This window comes from Leucopleurus acutus, assembly GCF_964270905.1.
Source record: "Leucopleurus acutus genome assembly, chromosome: 15".
In the NCBI taxonomy this organism is placed as follows: domain Eukaryota; kingdom Metazoa; phylum Chordata; class Mammalia; order Artiodactyla; family Delphinidae; genus Leucopleurus; species Leucopleurus acutus.
Window position 1 is genome coordinate 74,469,564 of NC_139157.1, and position 20,938 is coordinate 74,490,501.

The window sequence follows — 20,938 nt, forward strand, 5'->3', positions numbered from 1 at the left end:
ATACATACACTACCAAACGTAAAATAGATAGCTAGTGGGAAGCAGCCACATAGCACAGGGAGATCAGCTCGGTGCTTTGTGACCGCCTGGAGGGGTGGGATCGGGAGGGTGGGAGGGAGGGAGATGCAAGAGGGAAGAGATATGGGAACATATGTATAACTGATTCACTTTGTTATAAAGCAGCAACTAACACACCATTGTAAAGCAATTATAATCCAATAAAAATAAAAGCATCCTGAATTCTACATAAGAACCAAGAATTATAAAAAATAAATGGAGATAGTTATTGCTTTAGAACTGACGTTATGCACTGGTTCTCAAAAGTTAGTATGAGTCAGAAGCACCTGGAAGGCTGTGAAGACAGAATGAGCTGGGCCGTCCCCAGGGGTTCTGATTCAGTAGGTCTTGAACTGACTGAGGCCTGACAGCCAGCATTTCTCATTAGCTCCCACAGTGCTTCTGCTGCTGGCACAGGGATCAAGCTTGATAACCACCTGGAGAACACTCCTATAAAGATTTCAGTGGCTAACGCTTTTCCAAGCCTACTTTCTTCGGCAGAGAAATTCTCTAGCTATGAAATAAACTCTTTTTTAGTCTTTACTGGGACCAGAAAAGATTCAGTTAAGAATCCCTGAAATGACACATAAACAATCACAGGGAAAAAGCTGAAAAACTTTTGAGCCTCGATCCTCATCAGGGTCTTTCATAATCTCTCCCAGGGCCAAACCTACAACAAATTTCTCAAGCTCATTCTCTTAGCTGGAATTCTATAACATTAAACATTTCCCTCACCAATCCTGATATCAAAATCCGGAGCAAAGTGAATAGTACTTTTCCAAATGTTACTTAGTCCCCATTTATTAAAAACTGGGAAAAAAAAAACAAACCTGTATTAATTGATTAGCTTGAATTGGTTGGCCTTACAAATATAGTACTTATAGGGTATTCATAGTAATTAGAAATCAAATAGCTACTCAGTATATAACATTGGTGTTTTCCTTTTCACCTCAAGCTTATAAATTCTTTTGTTATTTTTTATTCCATAATGGGATATAGATAACTATAGAGTTCCCCCAAAATGTAGAGATTCAATTTAAAGTATGCTTAAATGAAGAGCAACTGGAACTCTGATTAATTTCCCGCAGAAATGCAAAATGGCATAACCACTTAGAAAAAGTCTTCAGTAGATTCTTATAACATTCAATCTGCTCTGACACATCAATTCTATTCCTGGATGTTTATCGCCAAAAACAAAAAGAAAGAAAGAAAGAAACAGTATGTTCACAAAAACACTCGTGTAAGAATGTCTCTAGCAGCCTTGTACAAAATAGGCAAAAACTGAAAACAATGATGATCATTTGTCCATCAACAGGGGAAGGGATAAACTGTGATATATTCATACAATGGAAATGCTACTCAGCAATGAAAAAGGAATAAACCACTGATACAAGCAACAACATGAATGAATCTCAAAACCGTTAGGCTGAGCAAAAGAAGCCAAACACAGAAGAATATATACAAGGACTTCCGGGAAGATGGCGGAAGAGTAAGACGCGGAGATCACCTTCCTCTCCACAGATACACCAGAAATACATCTACGCGTGGAACAACTCCTACGGAGCACCTACTGAACGCTGGCAGAAGACCTCAGACCTCCCAAAAGGCAAGGAACCCCCCACGTACCTGGTTAGGGCAAAAGAAAAAACTAAACAGAGACAAAAGGATAGGGACGGGTCCTGCACCAGCGGGAGGGAGCTGTGAAGGAGGAGAGGTGTCCACACACTAGGAAGCCCCTTCGCGGGTGGAGACTTCGGGAGGCGGAGTGGGGGAGCTTGGGAGCCGCGGAGGAGAGCACAGCAACAGGGGTGCGGAGGGCAAAGCGGACAGATTCCAGCGCAGAGGATCGGGCCGACCGGCACTCACCAGCCGAGAGGCTTGTCTGCTCGCCCGCCGGGGCGGGCGGGACTGGGAGCTGAGGCTCCGGCTTTTGTCGGAGCGCCGGGAGAGGACTGAGGTTGGCGGCGTGAACACAGCCTGCAGGGCGTTGGTGCGCCGCGGCTGGCCGGGAGAGAGTCTGGGGAGGGGTCTGGACCTGCCGAAGAGGCAAGAGACTTTTACGTCCCTCTTTGTTTCCTGGTGCACGAGGAGAGGGGATTAAGAACCCTGCTTGAGAGAGCTCCAGGGACGGGCGCGAGCCGCGGCTAAGAGTGCGGAGCCCAGAGACGGACATGGGACGCTAAGGCCGCTGCTGCCGCCGCCAGGAGGCCTGTGTGCGAACACAGGTCACTAGCCACACGCCCTTCCGGGGAGCCTGTGCAGCCCGCCACTGCCAGGGTCCCGGGATCCAGGGACGGCTCCCCCGGGACAGCGCACAGCGCGCCTCAGGCTGCAGCGTCACGCCGGCCTCTGCCGCTGCAGGCCCGCCCCGCACTCCGTGACCCTCCCTCCCCCAGTCCTGAGTGAGCCAGAGCCTCCGAATCAGCGGCTCCTTTAACCCCGTCCTGTCTGAGCAAAGAACAGACGCCCTCCGGCGACCTACACGCACAGGCGGGGCCAAATCCAAAGCTGAGCCCCTGGGAACTGTGAGAACAAAGAAGAGAAAGGGAAATCTCTCCCAGCAGCCTCAGAAGCAGCGGATTAAAGCTCCACAATCAACTTGATATACCCTGCATCTGTGGAATACCTGAATAGACAACGAATCATCCCAAATTGAGGAGCCCTGTGGATGAAAGGCTCTTGGGGCTGCAGCCAGGAGTCAGTGCTGTGCCTCTGAAGTGGGAAAGCCAACTTCAGGACAGTGGTCCACAAGAGGCCTCCCAGCTGCACATAATATCAAACAGCAAAAATCTCCGAGAGATCTCCATCTCAACGCCAGCACCCAGCTTCACTCAACGACCAGCAAGCTACAGTGCTGGACATCCTATGCCAAACAACTAGCAAGACAGGAACACACCCCCACCCATTAGCAGAGAGGCTGTCCAAAATCATAATAAGTCTACAGACACCCCAAAACACACCACCAGACGTGGACCTGCCCACCAGAAAGACAAGATCCAGCCTCATACACCAGAACACAGGCACTAGTACCCTCCACCAGGAAGCCTACACAACCCACTGAACCAACCTTAGCCACTGGGGACAGACACAAAAAACAACAGGAACTACGAACCTTCAGCCTGCAAAAAAGGAGACCCCAAACACAGTAAGATAAGCAAAATGAAAAGACAGAAAAACACACAGCAGATGAAGGAGCAAGATAAAAACCCACCAGACCTAACAAATGAAGAGGAAATAGGCAGTCTACCTGAAAAAGAATTCAGAATAATGATAGTAAGGTTGATCCGAAATCTTGGAGATAGAATGGACAATAGAATGGACAAATTGCAAGAATCAGTTAACAAGGACCTAGAAGAACTAAAGATGAAACAAGCAACGATGAACAGCACAATAAATGAAATTAAAAGTACTCTAGATGGGATCAATAGCAGAATAACTGAGGCAGAAGAACGGATAAGTGACCTGGAAGATAAAATAGTGGAAATAACTACTGCAGAGCAGAATAAAGAAAAAAGAATGAAAAGAACTAAGGACAGTCTCAGAGACCTCTGGGACAACATTAAACGCACCAACATTCGAATTATAGGGGTTCCAGAAGAAGAAGAGAAAAAGAAAGGGACTGAGAAAATATTTGAAGAGATTATAGTTGAAAACTTCCCTAATATGGGAAAGGAAATAGTTAATCAAGTCCAGGAAGCACAGAGAGTCCCATACAGGATAAATCCAAGGAAAAATACGCCAAGACACATATTAATCAAACTCAAAAATTAAATACAAAGAAAACATATTAAAAGCAGCAAGGGAAAAACAACAAATAACACACAAGGGAATCCCCATTAGGTTAACAGCTGATCTTTCAGCAGAAACTCTGCAAGCCAGAAGGGAGTGGCAGGACATATTGAAAGTGTTGAAGGAGAAAAACCTGCAACCAAGATTACTCTACCCAGCAAGGATCTCATTCAGATTTGATGGAGAAATTAAAACCTTTACAGACAAGCAAAAGCTGAGAGAGTTCAGCACCACCAAACCAGCTTTACAACAAATGCTAAAGGAACTTCTCTAGGCAAGAAACACAAGAGAAGGAAAAGACATACAAAAACGAACCCAAAACAATTAAGAAAATGGGAATAGGAACACACATATCGATAATTACCTTAAATGTAAATGGACTAAATGCTCCCACCAAAAGACACAGATTGGCTGAATGGATACAAAAACAAGACCCATATATTTGCTGTCTACAAGAGACCCACTTCAGACCTAGAGACACATACAGACTGAAAGTAAGGGGATGGAAAAAGGTATTTCATGCAAATGGAAACCAAAAGAAAGCTGGAGTAGCAATTCTCATATCAGACAAAATAGACTTTAAAACAAAGACTATTACAAAAGACAAAGAAGGACACTACATAATGATCAAGGGATCGATCCAAGAGGAAGATATAACAATTGTAAATATTTATGCACCCAACATAGGTGCACCTCAATACATAAGGCAAATACTGACAACCATAAAAGGGGAAATCGACAGTAACACATTCATAGTAGGGGGCTTTAACACCCTACTTTCACCAATGGACAGATCATCCAAATTGAAAATAAATAAGGAAACACAAGCTTTAAATGATACATTAAACAACATGGACTTTATTTATAGGACATTCCATCCAAAAAGAACAGAATACACATTCTTCTCAAGTGCTCATGGAACATTCTCCAGGATAGATCATATCTTGGGTCACAAATCAAGCCTTGGTAAATTTAAGAAAATTGAAATTGTATCAAGTATCTTTTCTGACCACAACGCCATGAGACTAGATATCAATTACAGGAAAAGATCTGTAAAAAATACAAACACATGGAGGCTAAACAATACACTACTTAATAATGAAGTGATCACTGAAGAAATCAAAGAGGAAATCAAAAAATACCTAGAAACAAATGACAATGGAGACACAACGACCCAAAACCTGTGGGATGCAGCAAAAGCAGTTCTAAGGGGGAAGTTTATAGCAATACAAGCCCACCTTAAGAAGCAGGAAACATCTCGAATAAACAACCTAACCTTGCACCTCAAGCAATTAGAGAAAGAAGAACAAAAAAACCCCAAAGCTAGCAGAAGGAAAGAAATCATAAAAATCAGATCAGAAATAAATGAAAAAGAAATGAAGGAAACAATAGCAAAGATCAATAAAACTAAAAGCTGGTTCTTTGAGAAGATAAACAAAATAGATAAACCACTAGCCAGACTCATCAAGAAAAAAAGGGAGAAGACTCAAATCAATAGAATTAGAAATGAAAAAGGAGAGGTAACAACTGACACTGCAGAAATAAAAGAGATCATGAGAGATTACTACAAGCAACTCTATGCCAATAAAATGGACAATCTGGAAGAAATGGACAAATTCTTAGAAATGCACAACCTGCCAAGACTGAATCAGGAAGAAATAGAAAATATGAACAGACCAATCACAAGCACTGAAATTGAAACTGTGATTAAAAATCTTCCAACAAAGAAAAGCCCAGGACCAGATGGCTTCACAGGCGAATTCTATCAAACATTTAGAGAAGAGCTAACACCTATCCTTCTCAAACTCTTCCAAAATATAGCAGAGGGAGGAACACTCCCAAACTCCTTCTACGAGGCCACCATCACCTTGATACCAAAACCAGACAAGGATGTCACAAAGAAAGAAAACTACAGGCCAATATCACTGATGAACATAGATGCAAAAATCCTCAACAAAATACTAGCAAACAGAATCCAACAGCACATTAAAAGGATCATACACCATGATCAAGTGGGGTTTATTCCAGAAATGCAAGGATGCTTCAATATACACAAATCTATCAATGTGATAAACCATATTAACAAACTGAAGGAGAAAAACCATATGATCATCTCAATAGATGCAGAGAAAGCTTTTGACAAAATTCAACACCCATTTATGATAAAAACCCTGCAGAAAGTAGGCATAGAGGGAACTTTCCTCAACATAATAAAGGCCATATATGACAAGCCCACAGCAAACATCATCCTCAATGTTGAAAAACTGAAAGCATTTCCACTAAGATCAGGAACAAGACAAGGTTGCCCACTCTCACCACTCTTATTCAACATAGTTTTGGAAGTTTTAGCCACAGCAATCAGAGAAGAAAAGGAAATAAAAGGAATACAAATCGGAAAAGAAGAAGTAAAGCTGTCACTGTTTGCAGATGACATGATCCTATACATAGAGAACCCTAAAGATGCTACCAGAAAACTACTAGAGCTAATCAATGAATTTGGTAAAGTGGCAGGATACAAAATTAATGCACAGAAATCTCTGGCATTCCTATACACTAATGATGAAAAATCTGAAAGTGAAATCAAGAAAACACTCCCATTTACCATTGCAACAAAAAGAATAAAATATCTAGGAATAAACCTACCTAAGGAGACAAAAGATCTGTATGCAGAAAATTATAAGACACTGATGAAAGAAATTAAAGATGATACAAATAGATGGAGAGATATACCATGTTCTTGGATTGGAAGAATCAACACTGTGAAAATGACTCTACTACCCAAAGCAATCTACAGATTTAACGCAATTCCTATCAAACTACCACTGGCATTTTTCACAGAACTAGAACAAAAAATTTTGCAATTTGTATGGAAACGCAAAAGACCCCGAATAGCCAAAGCAATCTTGAGAACGAAAGAAGGAACTGGAGGAATCAGGCGCCCAGACTTCAGACTATACTACAAAGCTACAGTTATCAAGACGGTATGGTACTGGCACAAAAACAGAAAGATAGATCAGTGGAACAGGATAGAAAGCCCAGAGATAAACCCACGCACATATGGTCACCTTATCTTTGACAAAGGAGGCAGAAATGTACAGTGGAGAAAGGACAGCCTATTCAATAAGTGGTGCTGGGAAAACTGGACAGCTACATGTAAAAGTATGAAATTAGATCACTCCCTAACACCATACACAAAAATAAGCTCAAAATGGATTAAAGACCTAAATGTAAGGCCAGAAACTATCAAACTCTTAGAGGAAAACATAGGCAGAACACTCTATGACATAAATCACAGCAAGGTCCTTTTTGACCCACCTCCTAGAGAAATGGAAATAAAAACAAGAGTAAACAAATGGGACCTCATGAAACTTAAAAGCTTTTGCGCAGCAAAGGAAACCATAAAGAAGACCAAAAGACAACCCTCAGAATGGGAGAAAATATTTGCAAATGAAGCAACTGACAAAGGATTAATCTCCAAAATTTATAAGCAGCTCATGCAGCTTAATAACAAAAAAACAAACAACCCAATCCAAAAATGGGCAGAAGACCTAAATAGACATTTCTCCAAAGAAGATATACAGAGTGCCAACAAACACATGAAAGAATGCTCAACATCACTAATCATGAGAGAAATGCAAATCAAAACTACAATGAGATATCATCTCACACATAGTCAGAATGGCCATCATCAAAAAATCTAGAAACAATAAATGCTGGAGAGGGTGTGGAGAAAAGGGAACCCTCTTACACTGTTGGTGGGAATGTAAATTGATACAGCCACTGTGGAGAACAGTATGGAGGTTCCTTAAAAAGCTACAAATAGAACTACCATATGACCCAGCAATCCCACTACTGGGCATATACCCTGAGAAAACCATAATTCAAAAAGAGTCATGTACCAAAATGTTCATTGCAGCTCTATTTACAATAGCCCAGAGATGGAAACAACCTAAGTGTCCATCATCGGATGAATGGATAAAGAAGATGTGGCACATATATACAATGGAATATTACTCAGCCATAAAAAGAGACGAAATTGAGCTATTTGTAATGAGGTGGATAGACCTAGAGTCTGTCATACAGAGTGAAGTAAGTCAGAAAGAGAGAGACAAATACCGTATGCTAACACATATATATGGAATTTAAAAAAAAAAAATGTCATGAAAAACCTAGGGGTGAAACAGGAATAAAGACACAGACTTACTAGAGAATGGACTTGAGGCTATGGGGAGGGGGAAGGGTAAACGGTGACAAAGCGATAAAGAGGCATGGACATATATACACTACCAAACGTAAGGTAGATAGCTAGTGGGAAGCAGCCGCATAGCACAGGGAGATCAGCTCGGTGCTTTGTGACCGCCTGGAGGGGTGGGATAGGGAGGGTGGGAGGGAGGGAGACGCAAGCGGGAAGAGATATGGGAATGTATGTATATATATAACTGATTCATTTTGTTGTGAAGCTGAAACTAACATACCATTGTAAAGCAATTATACTCCAATAAAGATGTTAAAAAAAAAAAGAATATATACAGCACAGTATGACTTATATGAGGGCCCAAAGCATACGCAACTAATCCATGCTGAAAGCAATCAGAAGGTGGCGATCAGAAAGTTTGGGGTAGGAAGAATGGATTGGCAGAGAAGTGGCAGGAAGGAGCTTCCTGGAGCAATGAAAGTTTTCCAGTCTTGTTTTACATAGTAGTTACATGGATGTAGAGGACTGTCAAATCTATCCAAGTGAACACTTACAATCTCTGCATATGTATTTAAATGTACGTAATTCACATCACAATAAAACAAAATGTTTTAAGCCTCACTATTCGAGGAAAAGAGTGGTTTGCCAAAGCACCCTGAATTTGAAATAAAATACACTTTAGGCAGAATAAACAGTTTGATGTTTAAAAGTCCATTATGGCTGATAAAGAAGCAATGATAGATGAGTGTTTACAGAATTATGATTCTGAGCTAGAAAGAGGGTGATCAAACATTTCAGTTTGCCTTAGACACTCATTCCAGTGTAGACCTGATGTTACAAAACTAATAGTGCCCCCTTCACTATCAAAGGAATCCTAATTTAGATGAAGACCTACAAGGACACTTTAGCTAAAAGGACATTTGATATTATTTAGTACCTTTTCCACTCAACCCACATCTACTTAGCATCTACTATGTAGCCAAACATAATCCCTACTTTCTTGCTACCACTTCACATTGCTTCCCTGTTTCCAAAATTAAAATTTAAATAGCTAGATGGATTTTCTCTAAAGTTAACTTAAAATATACAGCTGAGGACAAACTAAATATAGAAGACAACAGAATTTTTTTTTCTACAGGGAAATATAAATCAAGCTTATGAAAGAAAAATTATAATTTTGAGCTATGCAAAACAAAATGTATAAAGATGTTCATAAATATAAAATAAAGGAAAAATTTACCTGCTGCCCTGTAAAGTATTTTAGGTTCAAAAAATATACAAGGATTTTTATCCTCTATGCATGACAAAAGAAGTCCCTTGGCCTGGAAAGGGCTTCTGGGTATAACCACCTGCAAAAACAGATTTTTTTTTAAGACAAGTTCAGTGAAAATGAATCCCAGTAAACTCACATATAAGGGTTGATATTGAAATAACCAATTGTTACTAATTAAATATAGAAATCTTGTATTTTTAGACTAATTACCATTTGTCATAAAATTCACATATTGTCCAAAATGATCCCATTTGTTCCACAAATATTTATCAGATGCCCACCATATTCTGGTAATTAAGATACTGCTATTCTCTCAAGGAGTTAAACTGGCATATACATACATAAAAAATAAAAGGAAATCACAAAGAGCACTCATTAAAACAAAAAAGTAAATTTGTCAATATCTTCCTGTATTTACTTATAAAGAAATCTTTTCTACTAATATCCAACTGGTACTTTTCAAAGGCATGCAACTCTCTTCTCCAATTTTAAGATGCCAAAATCTCCTCCTTTCCCATGAAAAATCTGGCCTTCACTTCCTAAGTGGAAAAATAATCCACTGAACTTTATGATCCAGGTAATATAATGTGCAGTTACTGCAAAGCTAAAAGAAAAGTGTGGACGTTGCACATTTCCAGTTGGGGAAAGGGCTCAGGACCTTCTTGAGAATGAGGAAGATGATGGTAATAACAGCAGGTAGCATACGTGTTAACTGTTGATTAATCCACTATGTGGATTAATTCATGTTCATAGCAACCCCATGAAGTAGCAATTATTATTTTCCCCAATTTAGAAATAGAGACTGAGGCTTAAAGAGAGACAAGTAGCCTGCCCAAGGTTACCTCGATTGCTAAAGCAAGGATTCTTGCCTGTTCTGACTGACCAAGCTCTTAATTTCTACACCATTTTGCCTCAAATCACAAACTCTTGTCCAGTTTAATGATTGTTAAATAACTACATAAAGATGTTATTACACAGGAAGAGTTATCATTAAAATAAACCTGAATTTATCACAAAGACTCAAATAAGATTCCTTGAAGCAAACTATATTTGGCTTTCAAAATCATTTTTATACCATTTTATTGAAGAATTTTTATTTAAAAAGTAAAATAACACAAATCTCACTATTTTCCGAAAAGAGACTGTTAAATACATTGCTCATCATAGCACACAATGTCTTTATCTTATGTTCCTATTTTAGTTTTTATTCATCTGCTTTCTTCATGTATGTATTTTTAGCCTTTTGTACTATATGTATATTCTCATTTGGGATAAAATAAAAGAGAAAGCATGCGGGGGAGAGAGGTAGGGGTGAGAGAAAAGAACTGCTCTCAAAAATACTGGGTAACATCATAAACATTAAATGTGAATCAATCTTCAGCTCAAGCACAAAAATAACTGTTGCCTCAAATGTGGTTTTTGTCCCAACCTACCATTTCTAGCTTACATTGAAAAATTATGCAACCCCTACTTAACTACAAAATTTTACAACTTTGATCTGGTAGAAAAAACAATAAAACATAGACTTATTTACAAATGACTCATGTTATCAAAAACCAGACATAAAGCTCTGGGTAGAAATATCTATGAGTTTTTATATTGATTCCCTGGAAAGCTCTTCAGAAAATAGAAAAGAAGATAATATAAAAAATTAAGACACAAAATAAGCAAAAAAAATATTTTTTTTTAATCAAAAGACCCAAGCTGTTGTGGAAGACCTAAGATTATTGTGGAAGGCTGTAAAAGGCAGATGCTTCAAAATTAATTGCTTGAGCAAGTATTACGTTACCCTGGACTGGAAAACATACCTAGGTAACCAAGTCTTCTGTCGGTCTATTTAAAAGTAAGAAATAGACTAAAAGCAAAATTTTATTCCTGTGACTTTGAGGTAAATATGCACTAAGCAGTAGACTTATTAAAATTACTCCAGAATCAACTGTTAAGTGAGAAAGCCCCACTAGAAAGAAACCAAGCTTTCTGCTCAAATGGAATTTGCAAGTAAGGCCTTTTTGCTGAACAAATCTGTGAAACTTGCCAAAGACTGATAGGAATGTATAACTTGACAAATGTAGGAATGTATAACTTGATTGATAGGAATGTATAACTGTCAGTTTCATTTTTCATGTCTTGGTAATATATGTTATTTTGATAAATAAAGATGATTTCTATCACCAAAAAAAACAAAAAGAAAGAAAGAAGGAGAGCTTTGAAAGAGATGGAAGATAAACTATGTTCTCGGTTTTATTATTTGAAGTCTATGAAATTCACATTGGGGTAACGCCAGTGCTGCTTCAAGGAAAATATTCTATAAACCTGGATGTTGGCTGCTTAATCTAAATGAAATAAAAGCTCTCTTTCTTAAAAACAATTAAGTACACATAAATTCCAAAAATCCTGATTGCTTTTCTCTAGATAACCATATTAGTTAATATTAATCGAATGAACCAAAACAGAAACATCAAATGGAGAGCAAATAAAGTACATAAGTGAGAATACCTTGATTCCTGGGCAGTGGGCAAAAAAAGCTTCAGGACTCTGGGAATGGTAGAGAGCCCCATGGCCGACACAGCCCCAAGGGGACCGGATGGTGAGGCTTCCACAATTAAAAAGATCCCCAGAGCGATAGCGATACTTGGCGGCTTCATTAACAATCTGAGGGGGAAAGAGAGAAGGGACATGTCACAATGAGTCCCTTTTCCCATCCATTTTCATAAGCCATTTTATTTGATCTTTAAATATATGTCCATAACAAAATAGCTCAAAGGTAACAAAAAGTTCCTAAGATAGGGGTTGGGAGAGTGGAGATAATTCTTTAATACTTCACGGACTTCCCTTAGAAAGGCTCGATTATGGTAAAATGCAATCTTCTTACCTGATCAAAAGCAGGGAAAATATAATCTGCAAACTGAATTTCCGCAATGGCGGTAGCACCAGTGACTGCAATTCCAATTCCAAATCCAACAATTCCTTGTTCACACAATGGGGTATTAAAAACTCTATCTTTACCTACAAAAGAAATGAAAGTCATCTTAATGTGACAAAAGGGAGTAATGTAATGCACAATACATCTGAAAATTCACTGAGTTAATAATGGTGAGATAGAAGAAAAAAGCACAGAATATGTGGATGAAACAGAAAAGAAATAGTACGATGGTTTCAATGCAAACATAGTAATTATATTAACTCTAAATAATCTAAATATCCTAATTAAAAGAAAGATTGTAACACTGGGATACAAGAAACCAAAACCTAACTACTGAAAAAAAAACACTCAAACGATAAAGATAAATGTAAAGAAAAGGAAGGAAAAAACGCACAATGGAAAACCTAACCAAAAGAAGTTGGTGTCACTAAGTTAATTGCAGACAAAGTAGACTTTAAGGGAAAAGGCATTACCAGAGATAAAGAGGGAAAATTCATACTGTTAAAGGGTTCAATTCATAAGGAGGATATAATTCCAAATTTATAGTCATCTAATAACACAAGCTCCAAATAAACAGAAAAAATTGACAGAATTAAGAGGATAAATAGATAAAATTCCCAATATAGTAGGAGATTTTCATGTACCAGTCTCACTGACAGAAAAAGCACACCAAAATAAAAAGTTAAGGGCTTCCCTGGTGGCGCAGTGGTTGAGAGTCCACCTGCCGATGCAGGGGACATGGGTTCGTGCCCCGGTCCGGGAGGATCCCACGTGCCGCGGAGCGGCTGGGCCCGTGAGCCATGGCCACTAAGCCTGCACATCCGGAGCCTGTGCTCCACAACGGGAGAGTCCACAACAGTGAGAGGCCCGCGTACCACAATAAATAAATAAATAAATAAAAAGTTTAAAACTATTGAACATTTGAACATGATTAACAAACATAACCTAATTGACATACTACACCCGAGAACTAAGAATACAAATTCTTTTCAAGTAAACAGAGAACACTGACACTAACTGACCACAGAGTGGGCTATACATCCAATCAACAACTTCCAAAGGATTAAAATCCTACATAGTATATTCTCAGACCATGGTGGAATTAAGCTAGAAATCAATAGTAAAGTTTTAAAAAAAAATCTGCACCCCCACGTTCACTGCAGCATTATTTACAACAGCCAAGATATGGAGGAAGCAACTTGAGTGTCCATCAATGGATGAATGGATAAAGAAGATGTGATAGATAGATGGATAGATAGAGAGAGACACACACACACACACACACACACACACACACACACACTGGAATATTACTCAGCCATAACAAAGAATGGAATCTTGCCATTTGCAACAACATGGATGGACCTAAAGGGTATTATGCTAAGTGAAATAAGTCAGACAGAGAAAGACAAATACTGTGTGATTTTACTCATATGTATAATCCGAAAAAAAAAAAAAAGAAAGAAAGCAAACCAAAACACCAGGCTCATAGGTACAGAGAACAGGTTGCTGGTTGCCAGAAGTGGGTAGGAGGGTTGGGGAATGAGTGAAGGTGGTCAAAAGCTACAAACTTCCAGTTATAAAACAAATAAGTCATGTAATGTACAGCACGGTGGCTATGGTTAATAACACTGTATTGCATAGTTGAAAGTTTCTAAGAGAGTAGATCTTAAAAGTTCCCATCACAAGAAAAAATTTTTTAACTATGTGAGGTGACAGAGGTTAACTAGACTTATAGTGGTGATCATTTCACAAAGTATACAATTACCCACTTATGTTGTACACCTAAAACTAATATGTCAGTTATGCCTCAAAAAAATTGTTTTAAGCCTTGTGTTAGGAAAGAAAACTTTAAATATACATCTAAATAACCCGTGTCTCAGAGAAGAAATTATAATGGAAATTAGAAAGTATCTTGAACTGAATGATAATGAAAAAACTACGTGTCACAACTTATTGAAGTTCCCATTTCAGTAATGGCAGAGTAGCTTTTGTCACACTAGCCCTCCCACATCTAATGATTACAAATCTGGACAGAATATAACAACTACTTAAAGGTGTCAGAGAACCAAAAAGCAGGTCTGAACAGAGGGAGACCTGACCCTTGAAAGAAAGGAAGCACATGCAGGACGGGCCCCACCTTTATCAGGCTTGTTCCCAGTGGGGGACTCCCCAGGCTGACATGAGACAGCTAGAACTCAGACACACAGACTCAGTCCTGTTGACCTGGGGTGTCAGGGAATGGAGTCTGGGGCTGCCAGTGGCTGGAACCTGAGACACTAAGTCCCTCAAAACAGGGCACTCCATTGGGGCACCCCAAAATCTGTGCATACACTCTGCTCAAACCCTCGGCTGACCCCGTGCCTGCCGCAGATGACAAGAGCTGGGACCCACCGGGCTGATCAGAGATGTCAGCCGTACCCACTGAAGACTTTTAGACACTCTTCCAATGAAAGCGTCTTGATAAACACCTTAGGTTCTCCATTACTCCGCAGGATGCGTTATCAGCATACAACTCAATTCTCACTTTAATTTTACCACCTCTCAACCAGTATCAGTATTTCATGAAAAATTCTCATTTCAGGGAGCTGGATGGACACAAGCAGTGGCCACAGTCTGGCCAGGGGATGAAAAGTATGGGGACCAATCAGGATTCGTGTTTAGTTTGTCACCATGATCTGGGACTACCTTCTGAAATTGTGACCCCCATCCCTCATCAGTTTCCTATCTGACTGCAAGTAGCTTGATAACTGCTGAAGATCTGCACTTCCATTAGACCAAGAACAATTCACTGGTAGAAAATGAACACAGATTCCAGCTGCCACCTGTGGAATCCACATCCCTGAATACCGCAAGCACCGTAACCAGATGAGCAGGGTTCCTATCTATTCTTTGCTACATCAAGTGCCCGGATTCAGATATTTTTCATCTCAATAAACATAACCCTTTTTGCTGCTAGAAGGAAAAAGTTGAGTCTCTCAGAACTCTTACTCCAAAACAGTTTGAGGAAACTGTTTAACAGCTCTCGCCAACAAGTTTCTATGCTCTAACAGAAACTGCTTCAACATGAACTAAATAATAAAAATCTGTTTCTTAAAAAAAAATAAAAAGATGAAAAGCAAGTATCAAATTTTTAAAATCTGTTTCTATTTTCTCCCAAACAGGTCATGATTGAGGGTAAGAGTACAAATAAAATGCACAATACTGATAACTTCCTTTACTTTAGAATGCAATTAACCTAACATAAAGTTCATACACATAGTATCCCAATGGGTGGATTAATACATACAGGGATTACACTATGAGTTAAGACAGATCTGGGTTTAAGTGCTATCACCACAAGTTACTAAACTCCCTATGGCTCAGTTTCATATCTGTAACAGACTAATCATGATACTGAAAAGACAAAAATAATTCAAACATGTATTCAAATGTTTGCAAAGTACCTAATATTGTCTAGATGCTATTCTAGATGCAGAGGATACAGCAGCAAAGAAAACCAAAAAAAATCCTATCCTCATGGAACTTAGATTCTGGTCAGGGAAAACAGACAATAAAAACAAAATAAATGAGTAAAATACATAGCGTATTAGATGATGACAAGAGCTGCAGAGAACAGTAACACAGGGAGTAAGTGGTCAGGGGAGAGGAAGTGGAACTCCTATGGTTTTAAACAGGGAGATAGGGGAGGCACCACTGAGAGGTGACATTTAAAGGAAGAGTTGAAGGAAGTGAGGAAATGTACCGTGAGTACATCCCAGGGCATCAGTGTTCTGGACAGAGGGACCAGCAAGTGCAAAAGTCCTGGGGTATAAATATGTTTAGCACTTCAGAGGAAAGGTACGAAGACCAGAGTGCCTGGTATGGGGTAAGAGAAATAGTGGTAAGAGATGAAGCTGAAGAGTTAAAAGGATGGGCTGGGGCAGTGGCACAGGTCGGACGGGGCCTGGGGTGCGGGGGCAGGGGGGGGCACTGTAAACAGTCTGACTTTGACTGTGAGAATGAGTGAGTCAGTAAGTAGGTGAGTGAGACAGGAAGCCATGGAGCAAAGTCACGCCATCCTCCAAGTTGCATTTCAGCAGGATCCCTCTGGCTGGTATTTGGTGAACAGCCTGTAAATAGGCAAATGTGGACACAGCAAGACTGATGACAGGATGCTGCAATCATCCCAGTAAGAGATGATAAGAGCCTCCAGATATAGTCTAAAGATAGTGTCAGAAGGATTTACCAAGGAAAGGGAAAGGGACGTGGAGTATGAGTCAGAGAAATGCTAAAGATGAGTCAGTGGCTTTTGGCTTGAGTAGCCTGAGGAGAGAGTTACCACTGCCCAAGGAAGGGAAAACTAGGAAGCAGCATGTTGGGATGAGAAACCAGGAGCCCAGTTGTGGAGATGTTACATTTGAGATGCCTTCAGACATTAAGGTAAAGCCACGCATTAGACTGTTGGATATATGAGTTGAAAGTCTTCAGCATGAAGATTGCATTAAAAAAACATGTGATTGGATGAGATTCCCAAGTACATTTAAATGGGTACCTAGAGAAAGGAGAGACCCAGTGTTAAAAAGACATGAAAAATAATCAGCAAAGTTGAGAACGAAAAAAAAGCCAGAGTTTGGAGGAAAAATAGTAGAACGTGCTGGCCTAGAAGTCAAATGAAGCAAGTGATTCTAAGACCAACCTGTTCCAGTTGAAAGTGAGATGAGGGCTGAGGGTTTTCTGACTGGTGACCCAGACATAAGAGTGTCTGCCAAGTGGGAGGGAGGGAGAAAACAAATGCCTAATTCAAGAGGGATGGGAGAAGAGAAATTGGAGACAAGAAATAATGACAATTACTTGGAGAAATTTAGCTGTAAAGGAAAGAAGAGAAAAGGAACAACAACTAGCTGGAGAGGAATATGGAATCAATAGAGGGATTATTTTAAGATGGAAGAAATAACAGGATATTTGCAGGCTGATAGAAATGATCAATAGAGAGGGGGACATTGATGATTGAGAAGATTAATGAAATGGAGAGAAGGAAGAACGATTGGAACCATGTGTTTGCGAAGATGACAGAGGCAGGGGTCTGGTATGGAGAGGTGACAAGAACCCTGACGTTCATTCAGAGTGCAGGAGGAAAGCATTTGCGGGCACTGATGCTGATACACAGAAAGATGCAGTGGAGAGAGCCTGCCAAAGTTCTATGTTCACTGCATCTATCGTCTTAGTAAAATGTGAAACTAGATTATTAGCTAAGAGTAAGGACAGGGGAGGCAGTGTTGAGAAAAGAGTGTATGAAATAGTCATCTGGGAAAACGGAAGAGTGAATGCAACAGGAACATGCAGCATGAGTGGGCTGTGGAGATCACTAGTCTTGAACGGAAAGTGAGGTCAGTTGGCAAGATGACATGTTTTGTTCCAGCAATATTCAGCCCAGGATTTAGGATTTAGACAGAGATGGATTTAACTGGCATTGGATTTTGCCAAGCAAATCATGGCATGGAATTTAAACTGGGTGTAAAGAGAAGAAAAGTCGTCGAGGGAGTAAGAGTCAGTGACAGGGTGGTGGGATTCGTGGATTTTAAGAATCAATAAGGTCAGAGGACTGTTGGAGTCAAAGCACTAGAGGCAGTGAGCTGGGCAGGTTCAAGGTAGACATCAGAGCTGGGGAGGCTTCCAACTGAGATGATGGTGGGACTACAGTTACTAAAAGTTCTTCAATGACCAACAGCGTTGACTGGGTCAGAAAAGAATAAATAATACCTGAATTATTTCTTTCTGAATTTAAGACAACTGAGTAAGATTAACATTTCAGATAAACTTATGGTTATTGATAATACAGATAATAAGAATAGGAGATATTCATTTGCAGCAACATGGATGGACCTAGAGATTATCATACTAAGTGAGGTAAGTCAGAAAGAGAAAGACAAATACTATATGATATCACTTATATGTGGAATCTAAACTAAGACACAAATGAACTTAACTACAAAACAGAAACAGACTCACAGACATAAAGAACAGACTTGTGGTTGCCAAGTGGAGGGAGGGGGAGGGTTGGAGTCAGAATTTGGGGTTAGCAGATACAAACTATTATACAGAGAATGGATAAGCAACAAGGTCCTACTGTATAGCACAGGGAACTATATTCAATATCCTGTAATAAATCATAATGGAAAAGAATATATATATACATGTAACTGAATCACTTTGACCTACACTAGAAACCAACACAACTTTGTAAATCAACTATACTTCAATTTAAAAAATAAAAAAGTTTTAATAATAAAAGATATTCATACAAGATGCCACTTTCTTATATTCTGGTAACTTTCCTTAACTTTTGGGCTAATATCTTTGTGTAACTCCATGATCCCCTGAGTCAATAAAAATATGTGTAGAATGCACAAGTGTAGATGGCTGATCATTTAAATAGCTGACTCCAACTTCTCATTTGTTGAAGGTTAAGTATAAAGTCATACCACCACTTTCTAGCAGCTTTTCTTTTGTAAAGGGAACGTGATAAGAAGTTTGACACCACTGGCAGTGTACCATCTGTTAAAGACATCATCCACTAAATGATGCCAAACATTACCAGCAGTTGACTTCTCTGGCCAAAGAACCACAGATGGGCAAACTGAATCCACCAGTGAACCCCGTTCCCTATGACAACATCTAGGCCACAACTGTGGACCAGAAACAGTGAAAAGAGTGCAAAGAAACAACACTTAGGAAAAAGCGGCAGCATGGTTTAAGGTGACAACCAATTACCTCCTGGTAGGTTAAGAAAATTGAAGATCTCAGTATCTTTAATGCCTAGACATTGTTTGGAACGCATAGCTAGTTTTAAATTAGAGTTTTTCTTGTGAATAAAGTGGTCCTGTAAGTTATTAAATCCACCTACGGTAAAATTAAATTTTTCCCAATAAAAAATTCTGAAAAGGCAGCTCTAAAACTGGCCATCTCTATCTAAGGAACTAGGATTTCCTTAGGACACAAATCTGAATAGGTCAGAACATCCTTCCAGAAAAAAGATCAACTCCATCAGAGAAAGCGCTCAAGTCCCAGATTCCTTGAGCAGAAAGATAAACAAGGACATAAACGTTTGTGACTAAGACACAAAACATGGGAAATAAATGTCATTATAGACACAATTTTAACAGGGCAGGTAATATATCCCAGTAATTTTAGTCACACACTTTCTGGAATATGTTGTGATATAAAGTTTGCTGGTGAAGAATTTAATAAAGATGAAAAGCATTTGTTTGAGGGTCAAATAAAGCAAAAATACAAAGTTAATCCAGATCACTTCTATTCTTAAAATAAGAGGTAGAAAAGAACAGAACATTGCATTCATTAGATAAACAGGCCAGATAGACATTTAGAAGATAAATATGCAAATAAATGTTTCTAAACATACTAGGTAAGACGAGCATACAAGTTATGTTCCAAACTGAAATATGTCTGGGAGTATTGGGATACCAAAAATAATTAACAGATGTTAGCTGATCAACAGGCCTAAACTGAGCAGTCCCAGGAAAACAGGATTGTCCTCAGTAAACCAAGACTTATTATTGGAGGTAAGGAATATTAATACTTAGGTGGAAAGTATATAAAGTGTATAAAGTAATAGGGGAAATATAAACCACCTTGGCCATAACTAATCTGCCATATACTAGCATACTAAATTTGGCTACTCATGACCCATAACTAGAAAAACGAAAAAGTGCGTTGAATAGGCACTCCCACCATCAAGGTAGCGGTCATGGTCTACTGCCTGGGGTGGGCACTGATGCATGCAGCCCAGCTCCCCGGTCCATGAAGAACTTGCAGCCCCAGTTGCTGACAGTGCCCTCAGCCTCAACTACACTGACCTCCAAGCTCGAGGTCATGCTTGGGGGCCAACATCCAATGATTAGTCAGCGTGAGAGTATAAAGGCCTGGTCATTTCAGCCCACCTACGGACAACTCAAAAGGGTCATTATGACTGCAGACATCCCACAGGTTGGCCAAGGCCATCCATGGACCTGCATCACTCTGGACAGTCTGATTAATTAATCCTGTAAATTAACAGTAAAATGGGAATATAGATGATTAATAATCAGCCCCTATCTTCTGATTAACCCTGCTTTCCCTGGAAAGCAGCACTATATTTATGGTTCCAGAAGATGCCAGTTCCAAGGCCTCCAGATTGAGTAAGTTTACCTCTGCTTACAATGATCTTACAGTAACATTCTCCAAACTGTAGCCTCCAGGCAACAATAGCTAGAAAGTGCTGTTTGTGAGTTTTGTTCTATAGATTCTACATTTATTATTCTGAATACTCCTAGGAAAGAGATCTGGGTTATTAAAATAGATAAGACAGAAAAATTAAAGAGGATAAAAATCAACCAGGAGCAAATGTGCTTAGTAAATGTTTATTGAATGAATGGATAGATGAAATGCAGAAGGTCCCACTGTAACCAATGAGCCTACAACTCTAGGTGCAGAACCAACAATGTCCAGATCCAGCAAAGCCCAAATCAGCTCCAAGGATTCAATGACCGGATTAGAATTTGTGAGCTCCTCTACTGAGAATACAGATTATTATCTCACTCATCTTTGAACACTCAATAGTACCTAGCACAATGTCTTGAATTTAGTGGTCATTCAATAGTTTTACCTGAATGAACAGGCTTAAAAGGCCCATCAAGCTTGGGCTGAAAAGGCACTTAGTCTA

The 20,938-nt window shown here is 39.4% G+C and overlaps 1 protein-coding gene across 3 annotated transcripts in view; it reads right to left on the reverse strand.

Moving 5' to 3' along the window:
* BCKDHB (branched chain keto acid dehydrogenase E1 subunit beta) overlaps nucleotides 1-20,938 on the reverse strand; it is a 295,612-nt gene that overhangs the window by 236,005 nt on the left and 38,669 nt on the right. For all 3 annotated transcript variants that reach the window (XM_082855371.1, XM_082855372.1, XM_082855373.1), the window contains exons 4-6: nucleotides 12,187-12,320; nucleotides 11,811-11,966; nucleotides 9,282-9,390 (exon numbers count right to left, since the gene is read on the reverse strand). In XM_082855371.1, coding sequence (XP_082711497.1) covers nucleotides 9,282-9,390; nucleotides 11,811-11,966; nucleotides 12,187-12,320 — 399 coding nt within the window. The remainder of the gene's footprint in view (nucleotides 1-9,281; nucleotides 9,391-11,810; nucleotides 11,967-12,186; nucleotides 12,321-20,938) is intronic.